The sequence below is a fragment of the Haliotis rufescens genome, unplaced genomic scaffold, assembly GCF_023055435.1.
Source record: "Haliotis rufescens isolate VD_foot unplaced genomic scaffold, xgHalRufe1.0.p SCAF_1, whole genome shotgun sequence".
Lineage (NCBI taxonomy): Eukaryota > Metazoa > Mollusca > Gastropoda > Lepetellida > Haliotidae > Haliotis > Haliotis rufescens.
The window spans coordinates 75,656,454-75,681,159 of record NW_025963779.1 but is presented as its reverse complement, the minus strand read 5'-3'; the positions used below and the strand labels follow the sequence as shown (position 1 = coordinate 75,681,159).

The 24,706-nt window shown below is 40.3% G+C and overlaps 1 protein-coding gene across 8 annotated transcripts in view; it reads right to left on the bottom strand.

Annotated features, from left to right (window-relative positions):
• Nucleotides 1-443: 443 nt before the first annotated feature.
• The window catches only part of LOC124146822 (transducin-like enhancer protein 4), a 42,730-nt gene continuing 18,467 nt past the window's right edge, over nt 444-24,706 (bottom strand). For 2 of the 8 annotated variants that reach the window (XM_046517287.2, XM_046517293.2), the window contains exons 7-22: nt 23,036-23,204; nt 18,578-18,591; nt 11,255-11,362; nt 10,284-10,334; nt 9,899-10,042; nt 9,533-9,653; nt 7,557-7,705; nt 6,821-6,891; nt 5,354-5,534; nt 4,721-4,789; nt 4,509-4,610; nt 3,978-4,123; nt 3,307-3,418; nt 2,538-2,620; nt 2,065-2,245; nt 444-1,718 (exon numbers count right to left, since the gene is read on the bottom strand). In XM_046517287.2, the coding sequence (XP_046373243.1) occupies nt 1,611-1,718; nt 2,065-2,245; nt 2,538-2,620; nt 3,307-3,418; nt 3,978-4,123; nt 4,509-4,610; nt 4,721-4,789; nt 5,354-5,534; nt 6,821-6,891; nt 7,557-7,705; nt 9,533-9,653; nt 9,899-10,042; nt 10,284-10,334; nt 11,255-11,362; nt 18,578-18,591; nt 23,036-23,204 (1,809 nt within the window). In that variant the 3' untranslated portion in view covers nt 444-1,610. The remainder of the gene's footprint in view (nt 1,719-2,064; nt 2,246-2,537; nt 2,621-3,306; nt 3,419-3,977; nt 4,124-4,508; nt 4,611-4,720; nt 4,790-5,353; nt 5,535-6,820; nt 6,892-7,556; nt 7,706-9,532; nt 9,654-9,898; nt 10,043-10,283; nt 10,335-11,254; nt 11,363-18,577; nt 18,592-23,035; nt 23,205-24,706) is intronic. The other 6 variants (XM_046517290.2, XM_046517294.2, XM_046517292.2 and 3 more) reach the window with 5 other exon arrangements.

Here is a 24,706-nt window from a genome sequence, read left to right as displayed (position 1 = left end):
GGTTTGATTCCAGTGTGATACTAGCTCCAGATGTCACCTGTGGTGATATTGCTGCAACAAGCCATATTCAATAGTCAGTATTCGCCTCAACATCTGGTATGTTGGAAATACTTGTGTGTAGGAATACATAAATATACTACTCAACATTTGCTAAGGATTAAAATAGCCATCTTTAGTAAAAATGGTTGAGTTCCAAGCAAAGTAATCACTAATTCCATGTGTATTTGATTATTGTCAGTAAAGTTGTCAGTATTGAATGGAGGTCTATAATATCTGGATCTTGAGTATGGTCACAGCAGAGGTCATATCGTAATTGTCTTGTTTCCTAACAACCATTGACATCTGGTTATCGTTTTATTGGTAATGATTTCAGACTTAAGTCCCATGTCCGCTATTATGGAATCTTGAACAGTAAGCAATTCCAAATAAAACAGAAGTGTTTGTAAGATGTGCTGGAAACATTTATTCATGATGTCTATAATCTTCACAAACAGTTTCCTCATTCAAACGACAGTAAATAGCAACATTCAACACTCTCCCATCCATTTTAGCGATCAAATATGGCTACCATCCACACAGTGTCACCATGGTAACAGACATCACAAGATAGAGCTCAAGTGCCACTTTATTCAAAATGGCTGCCAGTGAGTCTGTCACCAGTGACAGTGAAGGCGACCAGCTCATAAATGACCAAGTTCAGCACTTGACCAACTATTGTACACTCAAACCTAGTCTTTACAGGTAATTCACATCTTTACTGAAAACAATATTTTTTCTTTAATTTTACTGCAAATTTACAATGACCAGTATAAAAGAAATATGAATATACAATGCACTTTGGAAAACGTATCTGATCCTCTGGAAATTTCGTGTAAGATTTACTCATTTTTGAGATGCAGTTTCATGATCAGGAAATGAAGTGATTGGGTATTTCTTTGTTCCCAGTTCACCGCGGTGCCAACAGACATGTCCATAAAGTATCCACAAAAGTTTATCCATAAGAACATAGCACGGACACAGGAAAAGGACAGTCCCCTCGTCTGAGGTAAACACAGCAAGTAGTCCTTGCTGCAAACATGGCAGAAAGTGATTCAACATCAACGACCGACATATCTTCAGTCTTTGAGAGCTCAAAATCCAAAAGTCCTTGAGATACCAAACATCAATTCAAAGATTTGCTATCTCCTTGAGATACGAAACACAAAAATAATGCTAGCTCTCCTTGATCGTGAGATCACATGATCAGTCACATGATCTCAAATCACATGATCAGTCACATGACACACAAGTCCAGGAATGATTCACTGAGGTACACAAAATAAAATGCATGTATTATGCTGCTTTGAGATTAGGGAGGGGGAAGGGGGGAGGGATGAGGGAAAATACACATTATCTCCGAGGACTGCTCTCTGTACGTTCCCAGCAGACAACTGGGGTTCGAGGGTGAGTCGAGGAGGCCATTCAGTGGAAATAACCGAAGACGAGCCAGCATGCGCCTGGAAAAATCAGGCATGATCTCTGGTCCAGTAACTCCGATATATCCGCAAGACTATGTTAATACTGAGGCTGAAAATCCAAATATATCTCTCCAAGTTGTGTCCCTGGTACCCTCAGAATATGACTTCATATAGCGTGGCTTTCTTGTCACCGGAGCCAGTAACGATGTACTTGTCATCAGCTGATATGTCACAACTCAACACAGAGGAAGACTCCTTGGACTGAAACAAAAAAAATTACCTTTATTATTTCCATCCATAAATGCCACTAAATCAACAAATGTATCTTTGATTTTTTTCAAAATAATAAACTAAACAAAAATACTGAACAAAAAAAAGTTGACATGATATCGTAAAATATATGCCCTGAAAATATTCATGATCCCTAACTTTTTTTGTTCAGTATAGATCTCAAAATGCAGTTCATTAGCAACAGCAGAAATCATGAAAAAAACGGTTCTTAAAATGTATGAAATTAACAGCAGCTTTACTTGTCACCATAGTAAATTCTCAAATGTCATGTTAACTTCAACTGTGTTTCAATTTGTGATTTGAATGTCTCGCATACCTGGAAAATACTTGCTCCATATGGCGTTCTCCATGCGTTGAGGAGATTGTCTTTACCCGTGCTAACGAACCACTTGCCACAGTAAGCAAACTTGAGAGAGAGGACACAGCTCTCGTGGAGATGAAGCTGGTACTTGTCTGGCTTGCTATGATGCAACACCTCCACGTTGCTGCTCTCCATGCTGGGAGGAAGAAACGTTCCAGAGTGAGACATACTGAGACATACTTGGAGAGACTGGGAGATGCTGAGAGATAATTGGACATACTGGGATTTAACCATCCAGTCACTCTTTTACAGGAGTTAGCTCTGTATTTTCAGTCAGGTTAAAGAGGCTTCCGTAAAGCTTCAGTAATTGGTAGCGTTGCAATAAGGATAATACATGTATTACTCTATTGTTGGAACTAGCATCTTGACACAGTCATGCAAACAAGCAGACATCGATCAAGATTCAGTAAATACCAACTGTTACCTACCCGACAGCGAGCCACTCCCCTGTAGGGCAGTACCCCAGGGAGAAGATCTGTGATGTGAAGTCGTGCTGCTGTAACTGACGGCCCTGGGGACAAAAACAATGTGAATTTTCAAACTCTCATATATCATGATGTATTCCAGTTAACATTTTACAATTAAGAAAACACACATTAACTTTCAACCACTGAGTCATGTTAGCCTTGTCAAGTCTTTCAGTTGTAATTAATACATTAAACTTATTGGTCTTGAGTTGCTGCGTGCTCGTCAGCCACATGCCAGCAGACCGGTGGTTGATAGTATAAGCAACGATCAGGATACGATGACACATTCTCAGGCAGGGTCCAAACCCACAAAGCGTTTGTAGGGTTACATTTTTGTGTGTTTGTTGTCTAACGCTGCACTCAGCAATATTCCATCTGTGTGATGGCAGTCTATAAATAATCGAGTCTGGACAGACAATCCAGTGATTCTAGCAATTGAGATACGATAACATGCATCAACCAAGTCAGCGAGCCTGACCACATGATCCCGTTAGTGACCTCTTACGATAAGCACGAGTTGCTGAAGACCAATTCTAACCCGGATCGTCATGGGTCCTTGTTGTGTTACAAGCTATCATAACTCTATAGTTTATTGTAGGCCTACGAAAGTTGTAGTGCTACGAAAGGTTTGTGGATCGGGCACAGGTCACACATTGTGACCAACCAATCCTCATGTTGGTTGACTCCTCTGCCCATGAATCCCCAATGGCTGACTTGTTGTGGTAGTTACCTCTCTGAGATCCCAGGATCGAACCGTGTTGTCTAGACCTCCTGTCCACAGTTTGGTACCATCAGGAGAAATATCGATACAGCTAGCGCCATCTGTGTGACCTTGGAATTGCCTGAAGCCATATGAAAGATATAAATGAAGCAGATGAAATATAAATTTTAAAATTTACAACGTACCAAATATTTTTTTACAATCTGAACAGCATTGTAATTGATATGTTTGTTGTTGAATAAATAAACACTAGTTTGGTTGTGTGTGTGTGTGTGTGTGTGTGTGTGTGTGTGTGTGTGTGTGTGTGTGTGTGTGTGTGTGTGTGTGTGTGTGTGTGTGTGTGTGTGTGTGTGTGTGTGTGTGTGTGTGTGTGTGTGTGTGTGTGTGAGACTGCTAACACGCGTTATCTCACGAACATCTAGATGGGGTGTGGTAGTTAATGACTAGTGTCTGGTTAAGGGTGTATTTGTTTCTGACTCTTCTAACTAGTGCCTCCAAATTGGCTGTGTGTTTGTTTGTGGCTCCAAAAAACAGTGTCTGGCTATGGCTGTGTTTGTTTGTGACCTACCAAACCACTGTCTGTGTGACCTACCTAACCAGTGTCTGGTTATGGCTGTGTGTGTTTGTGACCTAGCTACCTAACCAGTGTGTGGTTATGGCTGTGTTTGTTTGTGACTCACCTAACCAGTGTCTGGTTATGGAGATCCCAGACCGCGATGTTGCCATCACTACAACAGCTGAAGCAGACTTTGCCATCGGGACTGATGGCAAGGGCATAACATGCGGGGGCACTTGATGTCAATTCCGCCTTGATTCTCGGGGTGGGCTGAAAAACAGGAAATAACTTCATGAACCCATTCTACAAGAGAAAGTCTACACTGTACCAAACATTTGTTTGATCTTTTACGCGCAGTCAATATATATTCCTGCTATGTCATGGCAGCCTGTAAATGATCAGTCTAGGTCCGACAAATCAGCAGACTATTAGGAGCAATGTCCCATGCCTCAATGATGACAAACAATCAACGAAATCACTGAGCCTGACCAATCCAGTTTAGCAATAGCTAGGGAATCTGTTCTAACCCACGTCCCAACAAGATTGCACTGAAGTGAATGAAATGGTCATAAAATAGTTCTTCACATCAACTTCAACAACATAATCTCATTCAAAATCTAATTAATATTGTAATAATGGTGTGCAATATACTCACTGCTGCCAGATCCCATATTGATAACGTGCTGGCCTCGCCTCCCACTATCAGTGTGCGGCCATCTTGCAATAACTTGATAGATCTAATGTAGTTATCTCTTTGCTGGAAAAAAAGGCATAATATGGATAAAATATGAAAGTTCCAAAACATTTTATATTGCTCAATCTTTGACATGTATCGTTATTTATCAAAGAATATTTTGTAGAACTCACCAAACAGTCAAGCTGGGAGACGGGAGACTTGTTCCCTGGTTGACTGATATCCCAGACCTTCACACAGCCCTGAAACAAGCAATATATTTCAGATCAGAAAGTAGCCTTACAATTTGTTCCAACATGCCTGCAGTTGGCACAAAAATTCATATCTAGCTGTTAGCAAACAGGTCATATCCAGCAGATAGCAAACAGGTCACATTGAGCAGTTAGCAAACAGGTCATATCTAGCAGATAGCAAACAGGTCATATGTAGCAGTTAGCAATAAGTCACATTGAGCAGTTAGCAAACAGGTCATATCTAGCAGTTAGCAAATAGGTCACATTGAGCAGTTAGCAAATAGTTCATAACTAGCAGTTAGCAAACAGGTCATATCTAGCAGTTAGTAAACAGGTCCCATCAAGCAGTTAGCAAATTGGTCATATCTAGCAGTTAGCAAATAGGTCATATCTAGCAGTTAGCAAATAGGTCATATCTAGCAAATAGGTCACATTGAACAGTTAGCAAATAGGTCATATCTAGCAGTTAGCAAATCGGTCACACCTATTGCTACATCATAATGTGCACCTTCATGCCTTTTTTCTGAAAGTCACTTCTATTCAAATTTTCTACAACCAGTTACCATTCCTTACCTTGCCCCCTGTATACACGTGTCTGGTCGGGTTGCTAACGGTAACTGCACACACAACCTCCCCATGATTCAATGTGTTGATCTGCCGAGCATGACGCGGAATGCCTGGACCAATCAGAGCGTCTGGAGGAAAGGGCACCGGCTGCATCTGACCGTCTGCGCTCACGTGGAACGAATATGCTCTGGAATCAAGAAAATATTATTGTAATAATTGATGCTATGAATAAGAGCCTCTGTATGCAAAAACAATATGTGAATTGAAACAATAGTTACGAAATTTCTTGTTGAGAACTACCACTGACAGCACAGTAACTGTACAACTAACCACCACTGACAGCACAGTAACTATACAACTAACAGCCATTGATGGCACAGTAACTATACAACTAACAGCCACTGACAGCACAGTAACTATACAACTAACAGCCACTGACGGCACAGTAACTATACAACTAACAGCCACTGACGGCACAGTAACTATACAACTAACAGCCACTGACGGCACAGTAACTATACAACTAACAGCCACTGACAGCACAGTAACTATACAACTAACAGCCACTGACAGCACAGTAACTATACAACTAACAGCCACTGACAGCACAGTAACTATACAACTAACAGCCACAGACAGCACAGTAACTATACAACTAACAGCCACTGACAGCACAGTAACTATACAACTAACAGCCACTGATAGCACAGTAACTATACAACTAACCACGACTGATAAAAGGAACTACTGAAACAATTTATCAAAACCAAATAATATTTCAAGAAGGCTGCAAAGAAAAATCACCAATAGGAAAAAAAGCATATTTGTCATTTAATGTTGACTAAGGGAAATATGAACTTGGTGTTTAATTCAGAATGTATGAGTACCAACAAGCAAAATATAAGACACAAACCGTAATCACTATACAACACAAGACTACACAACACCACATGATGTACACCTTGAACAAATGAGACTGCAAGTCTGTTTAAAAAGTTGAGCATTTGGTCAAAAAACAAGTTACACCATGTTCACTCTTGCTTGTTATTCAAATCAAGACGCCATTGTTGTAGAGCAGTGGGAAACCTTAACAAGAGTTACCTCCCTTGCAATGCCCTTGGTATCTGCCCACACACGACATTTACAAAGATACACATCCCAACTACACACAGTTCAACTTAATATTTAAAATTAATCCATCGTTTCTTGAAATACCATGTACAAATTACCATAGAAACTGTAAATCTTATAAGACCTTATTCAATATTTTTTTACCCAAACAGAAACAACCAATTCATGAGTACACAGGGAAAAAGTGAGATTGTAAATGCATAGTGTTTCATTAAAATTAGAAACGGGATGTCAGATTTGAGCTTCATGCGTTGTACCATGGGTCCTGAGTGACAAGACATCTACTTTAGACACTGAGCTCTCCACACCCAACACAGACAGATAGAGTAAGGCGGTACTTACGGTTTACCCCCTGGAATGCTGCCGAGCGCCGGCCTCATGGGACCCACACTGTGAGAAGTGGGTTCAAACCCCTGCAACATCACGAGCAACACTGTCAGATATCGTTTAAACACAAGCACAAACACAACTGTAACTCTGTTCATGGTATAATTTCTAGTACTGGGATCATAGATAAATATACAAGTTACTCGTATTTATGAATAGACAATGCCTCTTAGAAAGAAATGTGCTGGAGATTAGGTGCCTCACTATGAGAATTTGGGTTCGAATCACTCTGCCCCAAAATGCAGTAGAATTAATATTTTACTAAGAAAGTGTAATCCCAAATATAACATGTTACTTCTGTGTAATTGGAAACAAGATTTTGTAATCTTCATCTTGTAAAAAACAGTTCTTCACACAAATTAGAATGAAATGTCCAGTTATTTCCATTCTTTCCAGATCATAAAATTATCATCCTAATCAACACATGTCAAATAAATGAAGATGTAATAGTGAGTGAGTGAGTATGGTTTTACGCTTTTAGCAATATTCCAGCAATATCAAGGCGGAGGACACCAGAAATGGGCTTCACACATTGTACCCATGTGGGGAATCAATCCCATCTCTTTGGCTTGACGAGCAAACACTTAGACCACTGGACTACCCCACCACCCGCTGAAGATGTAATAAATTATCATAATCTGCAAGCCACTGACACATCTGTAACAAAGCAGCAACATGTACTGTGTCTTACCATTGGAGCTCTGGAGTAGTTGTTGAGGGGGCTCCCCCCGATGCCGTTAGGCATGACAGCGCCGTTGTTGAAGGCCCCGGGGCTCAGGTCTCCGGGCAGCCCTCCATGAGCTGCAGCAGCGGCTGAATGCGGCATTAAAGGAAAACCACCTATACAATTAAAAGACATACACAATGTACCATGTGAACAAGAAGTTTGGCAACCCTGGGCTTACTCTCCAGGACACAATTTTTATAATTTTCAATATTTGTGGAAATAACTGGCAGTTGCTTAATAGTTTGTTGTTTAACACTGCACTCAGCAATATTCAAGCTATATGACAGCGGTCTGTAAATAATCAAGTCTGGACTATACAATCCAGTGATTGACATGAGCATCTACACAGTTGGGATACGGTGACATCATCAACCAAGTTAGCAAGTCTGACCACCTGAGTCCCGTTAGTTGTCTCTTACGACAAGCATGGGTTGCTGAAGACCAATTCTATCACGGACTTAATACACACAATTGATGTACCGGTAAAAGTATTGAATGGGTCTGTTTTCTGTGGAGATTCATATTATTTATATGTTTGAAAGAATTACAATGTAGTGTAACTGTGTTGGGTTTGCTTAGGTTTGAGTAAGTAAGGTTAAGACATATGGATGAACAACTTCTTTATTACAATTAGGAGCAAGGTTTTGCTGTAGGTTCTAACAAGCAAGTAATGAGTGTAAGAACCTCAACCGAAACGTCCCTCCTAAGTTGCTCATCCATATATCTTGTCCTTACTTTCCATATATCCATATCCATATATCTAATGCCTCTCAAAGAAGTCATTCGGTTTCAGTGTTTAATGCAATGAACTTTGAATAGCTAACCAATGTAATCTACAAGTATTTAGTTCCGAGACATTCCAGCCAACTGAGGACTACATGCTACCACTTTCCGGTACTCTAACTCTACCCTGTCTTGTTCTGAGCGACATGACTAGCCCTACATTACTAGCCACCAGACTTTACGTCTACCCATCTATTTCTGAGCGACACGACTAGCCCTACATTACTAGCCACTAGACTCTACATCTATCCTATCTAGTTCTGAACGACACGACTAGCCCTACATTACTAGCCACCAGACTTTACGTCTACCCATCTATTTCTGAGTGACACGACTAGCCCTACATTACTAGCCACCAGACTTTACGTCTACCCATCTATTTCTGAGTGACACGACTAGCCCTACATTACTAGCCACCAGACTTTACGTCTACCCATCTATTTCTGAGTGACACGACTAGCCCTACATTACTAGCCACCAGACTTTACGTCTACCCATCTATTTCTGAGTGACATGACTAGCCCTACATTACTAGCCACCAGACTTTACGTCTACCCATCTATTTCTGAGTGACACGACTAGCCCTACATTACTAGCCACCAGACTTTATGTTTACCCTTTCTAGTTCTGAGCGACACGACTAGCCCTACATTACTAGCCACCAGACTTTACGTCTACCCTTTCTAGTTCTGAACGACACGACTAGCCCTACATTACTAGCCACCAGACTTTATGTCTACCCTTTCTAGTTCTGAACGACACGACTAGCCCTACATTACTAGCCACCAGACTTTATGTCTACCCTTTCTAGTTCTGAACGACACGACTAGCCCTACATTACTAGCCACCAGACTTTACATCTACCCTTTCTAGTTCTGAACGACACGACTAGCCCTACATTACTAGCCACCAGACTTTACATCTACCCTTTCTAGTTCTGAACGACAGGACTAGCCCTACATTACTAGCCACTAGACTTTACATCTTCCCTATCTGGTTCTGAGCGACATGACTAGCCCTACATTACTAGCCACCAGACTTTACGTCTACCCTATCTTGTTTTGAGCAACAGGAATAGCCCTACATTACTAGCCACTAGACTTTACGTCTACCCTATCTAGTTCTGAGGTGCTAGCTAGCCTCACAACTCCCCATACCAAGAGGATGGACTTTGGCACCTGGTTTCCCGGCAACAGAAGGGCCTGATGGTCCGGGGGTAGCACTTCCTGAACTTGTAGGGGTGGCAGATTTTGAGACGGGCGTAGCAGCCTTGTCATTCTGGAATGAAACATGATTCATAAACAAATACAAACATTTTCAAACATCTTTCAATATGTATGTATGTATGTATGTATGTATGTATGTATGTATGTATGTATGTATGTATGTATGTATGTATGTATGTATGTATGTATGAATGAAAGTGAGAATATATTTCTCAGTTTAACAACATTAGCAACGTTTCCATAACTTAGCTGAGTCAGCATTTCATAGGCAGGTCATTGCAGGTGTAGTATACGTACCTCTTTGTTTTTCAAAGATGAAGAGCTTGCATGTGAAGAAGTGTCACTCCGAGGGCTGCTACGGTCGTCTACCTTCTTGTTGTTAAGAAGGTCCTTATTCTTTTCCCGAGGTGACATTTCTCCGTTTAAAGGAGATGCCGTATCCTGGGGACAGGGGGGATAACTCACATGAGTTCAATGTTACATGGAATCATTGCCCAAGGTGATAGTAGTTGACACAGTGTTCACAACATACATTTTGATGTAGCATTTACAGTGACACCAAAGTCAAAATCAGTTCATCAACTTGAATTATTGTAATAATTAATCATTTTACTTGACTGATTCTCATTTCCTTTTAAAGTTTATTTATTCTTTTAGACATAAACAACATGTTACAACTTACGTCTCCAACATCAACAACTAAATCTTGATCACTCTTCTCCCCATCACTGTCCTAGAAAACAACAAACAGCAGGTTATAACGGCTATAGTTACCGGGTTTTATCACTCGGACATTACCTTCCATATGACTACTCCCATTCAACACCCTATCACGTACTCAAGATGGCGTCTAGGCATCCCTGTTCTACATCACCAGGTCACATTGACTAACTAGGGTGTATAGCATAGCATTGTGAACATGGCATCAAGGCTGCATTGTGAAACAAGCCCTTTGTACTCGAACATTGTCTCTTAAGCCTGTAAGACATTAGTCAGTGTAAGGTTAAAAATAAGAAGATATCAAAGGATCATTTTAAAGGTGCAAGACCATGTTTGATTGTGTTGGATATTTCCTACGTGTTTTTACCATTTTCTAAGAAATATTTTATCTAAAAACTCAGTTTCAAAGATTTTTTTTTACAACCACAAAGAATGATTGATTTAATTTTAAACACATCTGCTCTCGTTCATTGGTACAAGTAACAGAATGTGACACCATGGTATACAGAGTCTTCCTCAAACTCCATACAGCAATATCTGACTCTATACTGAGGGTTAAATATATGTGCCAAGCAGTGCAGTGGAGCTCTTGCAGACTGGTTCATTGCAGAATGGGCACTGGATCACAATTATAAGGTAAAGAGATTTATTCTGATGATTGTTTTTTTAGCTAACAGACATGTTGTGATTTCTCTTTTATGTCTCAGGCAGTCCTTTTTTATTTAACCTTTAATACATGAAGCAAGACCAATCCCTATTTACTTTCTCTGCTTAACAGCACCAAATATCAAAGACAATGCATATTTTTAACTGATGCTGAAAGAATATAAAGGATAGTGCCATCGAAGGAACGCAGATTATAACTCATTTGAGGAATAATCCATAGTGACTATGAACAAACAAAATTCGGCGGACAAAATAAAATATGCTTACTACTACTCTCTCTTCAGGTCTTCTCTTCTTCGCCGAATCATTCATATCAGGCGATCGACTCCGATGCCGATATTTGTTTTCATGTACTGGGGGCGAGGCAGACCTTCTCTGTTAAAACAAATTCCAACCATTGATAAAACATTGTAAAAATTATAATCAACATTGAAACAAAAAAGAAACTCCAAATGCACATTCTCAAAATATTATCTTTAAATCCTGTAAACTGTAAGCAACAAATGTATTCACCATACCCATTTTAAAGAAGAAAAAATAAATCGGCACCTATAATAATTTCTGTAATGTAACAAAATCTGGAATTCCATCGGTGCCAATGACCATATAAACAAAGAGCAAATTGCGCTACATTCCGACATGGGATGGGGGTGACTTCGTGGTCCCGGGTTACTGATATCAAAGGCAGGAGAAAATGAACTTAAAAAGCAAAACCTTGACCAAGTTTACACTCAAAGCTATGGGCGTGGTATTAATAACACAAGCATTCACAATGACTCTACTGAAATCTTTTTCAAAAAGTGAACACACATCATTCAAAAATGTATCTAGAGATTTAATTTCAATACGCCTTCATATGTATTTACAAATTCAAGAACACTTTACATTTTGTAATTCTCAGGGGTGTCCTTAGTAGCCCTGGGTATGTATACACTGAACCAGATGCATCTCATAGTCTCAGTTGATTTCAGGAGCCGTAATATTATATTTGACATGTTGTTTGACAAAGCACAAGGTTGTATTTACCCTGTGGGTAATATCATTACGCAAACAGCAAGGCTCTTATCTGAATTCATAACATAAAGTGCTCCTTGAAACTTGGTGTTTTTGTCAGTCAATCAATGAAGAATTTTTCATTTGCTTATGCCATTGCTTCAAGTGGTTTATTAGATTTAACTTGGATCCAAATGTGTAAGCCCTGTTTATTTCCAGTGTACGGTGTATTAACCATATTCAGTATGCATTGCTCTTAATAAAGAGGAACATTAGCTTCACAAGCCTGGCAGGTTCAAGTAGCGTTGTAAGCTCACAACACACTTAACACGGCACTCTAACGCGTCTGTTCACCTTTAATATCTTAATATATCACATTCCGTAGTTAGTTTTCTTTAATACGCTCAACAATGAACCTTGCTGTCAAAGGGCATTTGATATATGACATTATAATTCTTTTTGAAAACTAAAGCCGTAATAACAGTTGTTTATCATACAAGTCCCCTTAGGAGACTAGGAGGGCTCCGTGGGAGAGCTCCTTAGTACTGGAGGTGCAAAAAAAGATTATCTCTAAGGAAGCAAAGGATTTTCTACAATCTGATTGGTGCATACAAGTATTTGACTTCTATGATTGGTCAATATTAATTCCTCCACACTGAGTTTGTTAGAATAAAGTGAGTCATTTTTGAAGTCCAAAGCGACTAGAGATGAAGTCTCCATGAGGTAAACAAAGGGAATACTTGAGTTGTATTTGACTTGGCTGGGCCTAGGCTCTTGCTAAGCGATGGTATTTGCACATTACTGGTTCTCTAGCCTCTTGGCAATGTACAGTGCTCGTTAAGAAGCAACGAGTGCAAGTCAAGCACTTCGTCAGATGGCGAGGATAAGGGATTATAGCAAATGAAATATTACAGTGTTTGGATAAATTTTCAATAGAGGTGCCAGGCTTGCTAATATTTGATGTACTATGTTGAGATATGGTTCTCCCGAGCCTGGGAAATCCATTACACGTTGTGTGAATACTATCAGATGATCAATGCAATTTAAACTGGCGAGAGTTATGGCAATACTGATAAGTTCTGCAAATGTTTTACCTCCGTCTCGAACCCGGTAAATAATACCAGTTTGGTTATTGTGGGTTTAAAAGTGGCCACCAGTGTTGACATAGTACCTAATGCCATTGCTGAAGGAGGTGACCTCGGATATGAGATAATGTCTGCTCACACACATGTGACCTCACAAGGATCTAGCAGTAATGGCATCTGACCTCATGTTTGTAGGAGGCGGCAGACATTAAGTATGTTCACTCTAAACACTACCAAAGGTTTGAAGACTTAACACAATCCTGTAGATTATCCAATACTTGTGCTTATATAGTTAGAAGTAGTTTCGGCAGGAATAGCAATTGAGATTTATATCTGGTTCATCATATTTCAAGGCTTTTTAAAATGGTTACAATTTCAGGATAATATTACAATACGAAACAGTCATTAATCAAGTGCTATGTCTTAAGTCTGGCTAGCATACACAGCCACCAAATGGTGATTTGTCGACATAATGCTGTAGAGAACTTCAAGTGCTGGCTGAGTACTTCCAGTGTTAAAATATCTTCTTCAGGAAACGTTTTGCATGGTGATGGCTGATTGTAAGTCACGTTTTAACATGATTTGAACAGCATTTCAGTTACGTCATGGTGTGTCAGCTTAATGTGGGAGGAAAACCCCAAATGACTCAGTTTGTAGACATGTACCACTTTGGTGAAAACCCACATACATTGTACGGTGCCAGCAGACCAAGAATCATTATCTCATCAAATGTGGGATTCAAACCTATAACTAACAGATCCCATACTGTCAAGGGGACTCAACACTGCATTGTGAGTTGCAGCACCTGAGGTCACTAGGTAATCCATCCTCGCTAATGTCAGGCATACAGTGCCAGATTACTTTCACTGCGTAGTGATTACGCAGGATGATATTCATTTACAAAAGCAAGAGCTTATTTCAGGCTTGATGCTTCTCATCCCCAACACGATGCGACATCCACGAAGCACATGCTGTTATCACTTCCTCTCAGTACTGATGATGAAAGCAGAGCGTTTCCACGAGATACGATTGTGACACTTGAAAATCTACCAAATTATACACGGATTTCCTGTGGGCGGGGCTGGCAAGTCTGCACTGTCACCATGGTGAAGCCACTCTGCAGCAACTTCCATAAGATGGGGTCATTGTAAACACCATATGGAAACTCATTAGACAAACTTTGGAAATAAAATCAAATACGACGTGAATAAACCCAAAATGTAACTCATCACCATGATGTCTTCCAATTCTTAAAATAACCAGCCACATGTCAGCAGTCTTTATTAAATATGTCTAAGCAAGGTCGACATAAATGTGTCACTTCACCAAATGCCCTCTTAACTGAACTCTGTACTATTCACCAAGCAGGGAAGTCAATTACAATATTTAAATATGAGCTATACCATAGAGAGTTCTGGATAGATGATCTCTTTATTTAATAAGATGTGTAGGTTCCAATTCATATTTTCAAAACAATCTTGTGACATCACGTAATGTAGGGTGAATAATCACAAATAGGGAGGGATAGTTACAGTAGGAACAACATAATTTTACGTGTCCAAAAGTGTGCTACCCATTGCTCAGAACCCTTATTTTATTTCCAGAAAAAAACCCACCTTCCATGAAGAGATGTTTTGCTTGATACCCCATGTTCAATCAGCTAATGTTCACACATGAAATTGCAATCTGGTAAATATCAACCTAATCAAAATATCAGAATCACAAATTTAATTCCAATTGTTCCTGCTTTCCTGGCGCCATGTCATGTAGGCCTCTTCCAACTAACCTGCTCTATCCATTATCTAATGTCATGCTATTGTATAACTCTCCACTTCTGCCCAATGGCAAGATATTTACACAAACTGTAATATTCTTCTGTAAGTATTGATCACAACCGCTTAATTATTCCATGGGTCAAAAAATATTTACAGTCCGAATCATTACCACCCATTAAAAAGGACTCGCACAATCAATATGTTCAAACAGAACGACACTCACCCCACACTGCTTCAACAACTTCCTCGGAAAACATTACATGAATAACTCCCCGATATGAAATAAATACCTAACACAATAATCAAAACTGCCAAGCATTAAACCGAAATCTTCTTATTTTTAATCGCAGGGTCGCCAATCATGAGCAAACAACAAGTCTACCACCACTGATCCATCTAATTGATGGGTTAAGAAAAATATCTAATTTGTACAGCGAGGAAAAGCACTCCCTGAGGGAAAACAAATAAACGGCTGCTAGGTAAATACCACCATAGGCTAGAGTCAACACTCACAGGCAGGATTATTGTAATTCCACCATTTTCATCGTCACAAAGTAAACTCAGACATTCTTGAATATTTGCCCTTGGATCCAGTTGAACCAACATCCCTTACAAACTGTCTCAAAAGGATGAATTTATTTTCTGTCAAATCCTGAAATTTTATTCATGAGGGCTCCCACACACAATACTGTGTGTTTGGCTGACAAGTATTTGAGAATTTGAATTGGCTCTCAGCTGGTGATTTTAGTTTAATCTTTTCAAAGATAAAAGCGCCAACCAACCACTGTCACATTATCGCCACCAACACCTTGAGACGGAATTTCTAATCTTGAGCGCTAGGAGTGAAGTGTGTTCAGGGATTAGGGACAAAAAGCACCCAATTAACAAATAGCAATGAAAGTACTCGGTGGCCTGTCAAAATGGGCAGCTTCTATGGCACAAATTCCTATTCAAAACAGTGTGAGCATGTCTTATATCTGCTGAAGTAAATATTTACTGCCAATCTTTCGGACTTAAGCGGTTAAGAATCAGGAAACTGGGACACACAATGAGATGGAATTGATGAGATGACATGGTATTGATCGTTTCTCATGGCAAGTCCAAGAAGCAAAGGATCACTCTTTAGATTTGCCATTACAAGTTGGAAAATAAAACAAAGTTTATTTATTGGAGAAATTCTTTCTCTTAATAACAGTTTTGGAGCAAAACAATTCTTCAACCATATCAGCATTTAAAACTAATATAAATACTTCTTTGTAAAATATTGAAATCATGGGTCCTTAAAGTTTTGATATTGCAAATCCAATTAAGCAAATCCCCAAAATATCAGGGGAGGCAATACTGACTAAACATGCAATACATCTGAGATACATGTATTACATATTAAAAGTTCAACACTTATCAATTAAGACTCGACTAATTCAACATCCAAAAAGGCAATTATATCCAAATCAGAAACAAATATTTTCTAATCGGCAAATGGCTACTATTGCAAACCTTCTCATAACATCTCTTGACAATTCATATCTTATGCATTTTTCCAATGTGATTTGTTTATCTTTGTTGCACATAATGATATACGAGAAGACGAAACCTGATCCATACGGAAATATGTTGTTGAAATCAAACTGACATTTCCGATACCAGAGAGGAGGGATAATATACACTTCAACCATTTCAGAATGTATTTGAGCAAATATTCAAAGCTGTTGTAATCTCATTTTACATAAAAATTATCTATTGATTTCATGAAAATAAGGAATTTATTACATTTAATATTGACGAAATGTCAAGGAATACATGAAAATGTTCCTAATCTAATACACGATAATAATATAATAGTAATTCTGGCATCATTCCCTGGTGAAAATAGCTCATCACAGATCAGTGATAAAAAAAAATACAGTTTATATAATCCACATAATAGGATCGTGGATACCACATGTTTTAAACACTATCATCAGGAGTAGCGATGTTAAGCTCCACAGTCAAGGGGCCTTGAAAGGTTGTCTATTTTTCTCTGAAATGGGGCCCTATTTGGGGAGTTAAACTCAAAAATCAGTCGAGGCCCTATTAGGGTAGTGCAAGTGCAGTAAACATTGAGGAATCAATAGAACCAAACTCATTTCAGCTGGGCTGAAGATAATCCTTTGTCACTTGTGTGAACAAATACCCCCTGTATGCAGAGGAAGACCTGGTGTTTAAACAGCGCCCTCTATATTCGGGTTCAGATGAAAGATGTCGCGGGATGAGAATCGTAACCCACAGACTGCAAATATTGTCAGAGTCGCGGAAGAGCAAACAGTTAATATCTTATGACAACACTTGCTGCTGGCCGTTGTTTGAATTTCACACTCCAAGCATGCACTACACATCAAACCAACAAAGGCTTTCCTGACAAATTGGACAAGTTTTATTTAAAACTTTTTCTGACATTTGTTTTGTTTCGTAGTTAATATTTTCAAAGCGACAAATATTCTCGGCTGTTTTCGTTTGATCTACGTCCGAGAGACTAATGAATCTTCTATTGATATAGCAAAGATTTGTGAACATATTTAGAAATGTGTTAAGAGTACTACGCTAAACTTAGATAGGCGAGTTTTCTGTAACAAAGGTAAATATTACTGTGAAAACGGCTTTGTGAAAGCCCCGAGGCTACAGCAAATAATATAGCGGCATGTAATTTACTTTGAGGGATGTACAGCAAGTTTCAAGGAGGGATGGGGCAAGCAAATGTTGTGGTAAGAGTAAGGGAACAGGATGAATATTCAAAAGCATTTCACCTTCGTTGTAAAAGGATTAAAGCGAACAGGTCAACAACTTATCAAATATTGAAATAAAATCTACTTAGGGTTATTTACACAGACCGACAGTACATTGGTGCCAGAACATGGCAAATATTAGAACTTTGTAATTTCATTATATATAGTTCTCAAAATGGAATTGGGTTGTGATTGTGAAGTAGCTAAAATATTACATCCAGCATCCTGCTAACTTCTGTCAAATGCATCTTTTAGGAATCAATCTCTAACAAATTTCAATCATATGTAGTCAAATAGTTACATTTTTTCTTACATGTTTTGAAAATCGCTGCTTTACAAAAATTTGACAAACACTCTTCATCTTTGCTTAACAGAAACATATTTTTGAAGTTTCTGAAAACAAAGAGATTTTTAAAATAAAAGGTATTAGCTTTCAACAGAGACATTTTCCTTTGTAAGATGCGTTTGTTTAGATAAAGAAAATCCAAGCTTCAGTTGATAATACTGGTGTCACAATCACAAGAATGGGGTTGAAATTTGCCGACCCAATCCAACAAACACTGTATAGCGTTGACGCCAAACGACCAAGTAAGAACAAACATTGCAGGGACACTGGACACAGTGATTCTGTCAACATTGTCAGACTGATTCCTTTAACAAAATAGAGGATTCATTTCAGACTGTTTGAAAGTGTGTATTTAGAACTCAAACTTTACTCTTGCCACCTCTGTCTGATTTGTCATTCAAAAATAAACGAACATTTCCTCACTTGTCGTCATTAGCTGCATGACAGCCTCGCTTGTTGGGATAGAACACCGACAAATAAAACAGTTAATGACGTTTCCCTAAAACCTTCAGGCTTCTCATGGTGTGTCATGTAAGAATTACTTCTGTTCATGTTGACCACAGTTAACCAAATGCTGTGTTTTGTTGAAATGTCATTTTGATTTGCGGAGAAAACAAAAATATACTTACATGCTTATCTTCTGCTGAAAGAAATGAAAAATGTGTAATTAAAAATGAAGTGACTTGGAATCATGTATGCGACTTATCCAAAACAATAAGTATCAATTGATACTTCTCAAGATATGTTACAAAACATACAATGTCATTTTTTTCATATACCTGTAGTTTATGGTCATGGCCATGACAGGATTACTATAATTACATGAAAAAATCAGGTGTTCTTTAACTTCTTTTGAGTAGTATACATTTACTATTTAAGCTATTTAAATTAAATTTATTCACCCACATACATTCACCCTCACTACCAAACATCCCACCTCACTACCAAACACCCCACCTCACTACCAAACATCCTGCCTCACTACCAAACACCCCACATCACTACCAAACACCCCGCCTCACAGGTCTTTATCACGAAGTACCTTCTCATTGAAATCACCTGCGTTGTTCAGTTATTTCACTTGACGAAATACACCATGTAGTCCTACCCAACTTTCAGATGGATCACATCCACTGACAATTAATGTACACTAACACCTTGCATATTGTTTTAGAAAATATAATGTCTCGACTTACATGTTTGAAAATTTTTGATGAAAATCTAATAAATAATTTATTGTGGCCTTATGAATGTTGGACTTGTGTGTCAACACCAGCGTTATCCTGTGGGTGGACGAGGGGGGTGACAAGCATCATGAGTCCAGGACTATGGTGTATCAACTTACTATAATACATAAAGCTTAAAGCTCTTCACATTGAGACCCGATCACACATGGTACAAAGTGTGAAGCCTACTCATTAGGGTAAAACCAAACACAGTTCCTCACTGTATAAAGAATAGAGTCAATATTAAGTAGGAGGCCCCCCCTAATACACCCCTCCCTGGTCTTGACACTCCCTATCCTGGATACACCCCCATCCCTCCCTGGTCTTGACACTCCCTATCCTGGATACACCCCTCCCTGGTCTTGACGCTCCCTATCCTGGATACACCCCTCCCTGGTCTTGACACTCCCTATCCTGGATACCCCCCCATCCCTCCCTGGTCTTGACACTCCATATCCCGGATACACCCCTCCTTGGTCTTGACACTCCATATCCCGGATACACCCCTCCTTGGTCTTGACGCTCCCTATCCTGGATACCCCCCCATCCCTCCCTGGTCTTGACACTCCCTATCCTGGATACACCCCTCCCTGGTCTTGACACTCCCTATCCTGGATACACCCCTCCCTGGTCTTGACGCTCCCTATCCTGGATACCCCCAACCCCTCCCTGGTCTTGACACTCCCTATCCTGGATACCCCCCACCCCTCCCTGGTCTTGACGCTCCCTATCCTGGATACCCCCCCATCCCTCCCTGGTCTTGACACTCCCTATCCTGGATACACCCCTCCTTGGTCTTGACACTCCCTATCCTGGATACCCCCCCATCCCTCCCTGGTCTTGACACTCCCTATCCTGGATACACCCCTCCCTGGTCTTGACACTCCCTATCCTGGATACACCCCTCCCTGGTCTTGACGCTCCCTATCCTGGATACCCCCAACCCCTCCCTGGTCTTGACACTCCCTATCCTGGATACACCCCTCCTTGGTCTTGACACTCCCTATCCTGGATACACCCCTCCCTGGTCTTGACACTCCGTATCCCGGATACACCCCTCCCTGGTCTTGACACTCCCTATCCTGGATACACCCCTCCCTGTTCTTGACACTCCATATCCCGGATACACCCCTCCTTGGTCTTGACACTCCCTATCCTGGATACCCCCCCATCCCTCCCTGGTCTTGACACTCCCTATCCTGGATACACCCCTCCCTGGTCTTGACACACCCTATCCTGGATACACCCCTCCCTGGTCTTGACGCTCCCTATCCAGGATACCCCCCACCCCTCCCTGGTCTTGACACTCCCTATCCTGGATACACCCCTCCCTGGTCTTGACACTCCCTATCCCGGATACACCCCTCTATGGTCTTGACACTCCCTATCCTGGATACACCCCTCCCTGGTCTTGACACTCCCTATCCTGGATACACCCCTCCCTGGTCTTGACACTCCATATCCTGGATACACCCCTCCCTGGTCTTGACACTCTCTATCCTGGATACACCCCTCCCTGGTCTTGACACTCCCTATCCTGGATACACCCCTCCCTGGTCTTGACACTCTATTCCGGATACACCCCTCCCTGGTCTTGACACTTTATTCCGGATACACCCCTTCCTGGTCTTGACACTCCCTATCCTGGATACAACCCTCCCTGGTCTTGACACTCTCTATCCTGGATACAACCCTCCTTGGTCTTGACACTCCCTATCCTGGATACACCCCTCCCTGGTCTTGACACTCTATTCCGGATACACCCCTTCCTGGTCTTGACACTCTCTATCCTGGATACAACCCTCCCTGGTCTTGACACTCCCTATCCTGGATACACCCCTCCCTGGTCTTGACACTCCCTATCCTGGATACACCCCTCCCTGGTCTTGACACTCCCTATCCTGGATACACCCCTCCCTGGTCTTGACACTCTCTATCCTGGATACACCCCTCCCTGGTCTTGACACTCCCTATCCTGGATACACCCCTCCCTGGTCTTGACACTCCCTATCCTGGATACACCCCTCCCTGGTCTTGACACTCTCTATCCTGGATACAACCCTCCCTGGTCTTGACACTCCCTATCCTGGATACACCCCTCCCTGGTCTTGACACTCCCTATCCTGAATACAACCCTCCCTGGTTTTGACACTCCCTATCCTGGTCTTGACGCTCCCTATCCTGGATACACCCCTCCCTGGTCTTGACACTCCCTATCCTGGATACGGTACGGAGGCAGGTGCAGCCGCTAGGTGTGACAGACTTCACAGCTTGTCAGGCAATCACTACCTATTTGTGTCATCTCTGAATGTTAATCAAATGTTAACAATGCAAACTGACAAAAAACACTCTGACAACAGGCCAAATTGACAATCATCACCCTTCCTCACTGCTCCTACAACCTATTGTCTCTATTTAGATCTATGTAAGAAAAGAGATCTTTCTGGGCAAGTGCATAAATTGGGTTGAAGTTTAAAACACACAGACACAGTTTATCCGAAGAGGCCACTTACACAACACATATAGTTAGTCGAGTCCAAATAACAGCCCTAAAATGGCCAATTACTTAACAATATTTCAAAATCAATATATATTTCAAATGCAAACCTAAAGGTATTGAACCCTTAGGGAACTGATGCTCTGTAGAGATAATTTTGAATAAAAGCAATATAACAGCTGAGTAAGTGGCACTTACTTCTGTGCCATTAGTTCAACATGCAGCAAGCATCAACATTTCCAGAGACGGGTTCCCCTAAAAACCGTGGAGTTCTAGTTATCAGTTAATGTGGTGTTATTGATGCACCAGACCAATAGAAACATGGTATCCCGACCCGATAATTATGCAAATAAGATCACCTAGCAAGACGTACGTTCAATAAGTTCCATACTTCGATGCAATGACTGTTTGCTCAATAAACTGTTGCCAAACATTTCTGATACATTTAGATTGGGTTTTCCCGATGTGTGGGTGTTCCGGTAATCAAGCATGGCTACAAATCATTGGCACTGTTTGATAAACAACGAGGTTCACTGTAGTGAGATGGGGAAAGGTAACCTTGACCTCAACCAAACCTAACATTGTATTGATACAGTTTCTAAAGTTCTGCATGAAATTAATGACTAACTTTTATGACGTTAAGAAAGACATTTTATGATAGGGACTATTAACCTTGTGTGTTTCTGTATTCAGAACATCATATACCATATTTCCTCTTTTAGACCCTGAGGCATTTTTAAGTTTGTCCAAACTGTTCACCCGTGTCGATAACAGGCGTATATTGTGTTTAATGCTGGCACAGTGGCAATTCACAACCTTACCTAATCCAAAATTCTGCTGTCACACAATGGGTACATTTGCAGGAAACGGTCATTATTAATCACCACCATACTACAGTATAACAGACCCAGGCTCCTATTTTTTGGACAGAGCATTTTATCTGGTGTCAATTAGAGGCTGGCCTGTATGGATATCTGGTTGGTTAGTTGGTTGGTTTGTTGTTTAATGCCACACTCAGTAATATTCCAGCTATATGACAGCGGTCTGTAAATAATCAAGTCTGGACCATACAATCCAGTGATTAGTATCATGAGCATCGATCCTCGCAATGTAGGATCCATGACATGCATCAACCAAGTCAGCGAGCCTGACCACCCAATCCCGTTAGTCACCTTTTACGACAAGCATAGTCGCGTTTTATGGCAAGCATGGGTTGCTGAAGATGTAATCTACCCAGGATCTTCACAGGTCTGGTGTCTAATAGAGCAAATACAGTATTAGGAATACAAAATATGCATTACATTCATCAACGGCTTGTACAGTTCATTCCCTCCCCTCCCAACACAAGTAAAAGTTGTACTTACCCTTGTCTTCCTTGAGGAGGTGATGGTGGGGGAAAGCACTCTGTGGGAGCCCGAGGAGACTGGAGCCGCTCGACACTGGGGGGATTGGGGGCTGGAGCCCGGACGGGTGGGGCGTCATCGGGATGGGCGGGGCATGGGCGTGGGGGAGGTGCTGGGCCTGCATTTGCTGCTGAACAACAGAGGCATGACGATTACTTGAACTAACAACTGGCATGGCAAGGATATCATGAGGCAAATAATAACAGAAAGGTCAAATCATCTTTTCATAGTTATGTGTGTGATATAATCCACTCCTCGCAATAAGTCCCCCTTGCACAAACCAACCCTAGCCTAAGATGATCATGCTAATTTTACACTGGTCCTTACAGGATTATTGTCTTAAAGACTCAGTCATTTACAAAATTCACCATCATCATGTTTATTACCGCTAAGTTAAGGCAAGAAAATCTCAAAACTTGTGATATTAGTTCGAAAAACAATTTGGGAAATCCAACTCAAGAGGGTACCAGTGGATTTGGAGGCAGAATACTGAACAAAAAGTGGGAGCATGATTGTTTTGGGGCATGATTGTTTTGGGGCATGTTTTTTGTAGTGATGACTGAGCACACAATTTCATGAAAATATCCCCAAAAGAAGTCATGATCCCTCATTTCTTTTGTTCAGTATATATATGAATGCACTTAATATTGTCCAATGAACATTGTATTGATTTGTTTCGATCAAGGCGGGTGCTTATACATACCTGTTGAATTAGAAAGAATGGTGAATGTGTTATCAAAATGAATACCAGTAAAAGCGTCGTAAAAGAATTGTGTCTGAGGAAAATTACAAACTCTGTAAACTATAAGTAGAAGGATGGGCAAGTTTTTAGTTAATGTACGTTTTTTAAAAGGTGTGTACAAACAGGTGCAACTTTTGACCAAGGTAACCTTAATTCTAACCTTAGTCGTTGAGCACGTTACCACGACCTTAGTTAAGGTTGCTTTGTGCAAGGGGGCTTTGTGTCCCGTTTCACAAAGTGATCTTAGCGCTAAGACTGTCGTAAGTGTATGATAAAATATGGGTGTTACGATCGTCTTAGCGCTAAGATCGCTTTGTGGAAGGGGCACCAGGTCTTTGCCCCCCAAGTTGAGCATGTGGCAAGGGTGGGTAACTCTAAGTTGTATCATCACATCAAAGTTGCTAAAAACCAAAGAGAGAAACAATATTTTACTTTTTTTTCGCAGTTGCCGAATCTTTATATTTATGATAACAATGATAGTTACAAGATGACTTCAAAGATGACTTTATGTATAAAATTAATCTTTCAATAATTATCAAAAACATTTTTCATGATAACGTAAGTGATAGAAACCTTACACTGAAGAGCATAAATGTTAGTCATGAAAAATAATTACTCAAATATTTCAGTCCTTGATATCAACTTCTACAAACGTGATAATAACATATATTTAAACCAAATGCAAGCTCATGTCGAGAAACTGCTCCCAAAACAACAATGCTTATTTTTAGAAAATAATTACATTACATTACAATACCGATAGTTACACTAATACAATTTTTCGTTTGTTTGGAAATATCTCAGATTTCCTATTCCAATAACCTGTCATAATACAGTTTATTCTGATACACGAACTTGTTGAACAATTAACTATTTATTACATAGCTGGG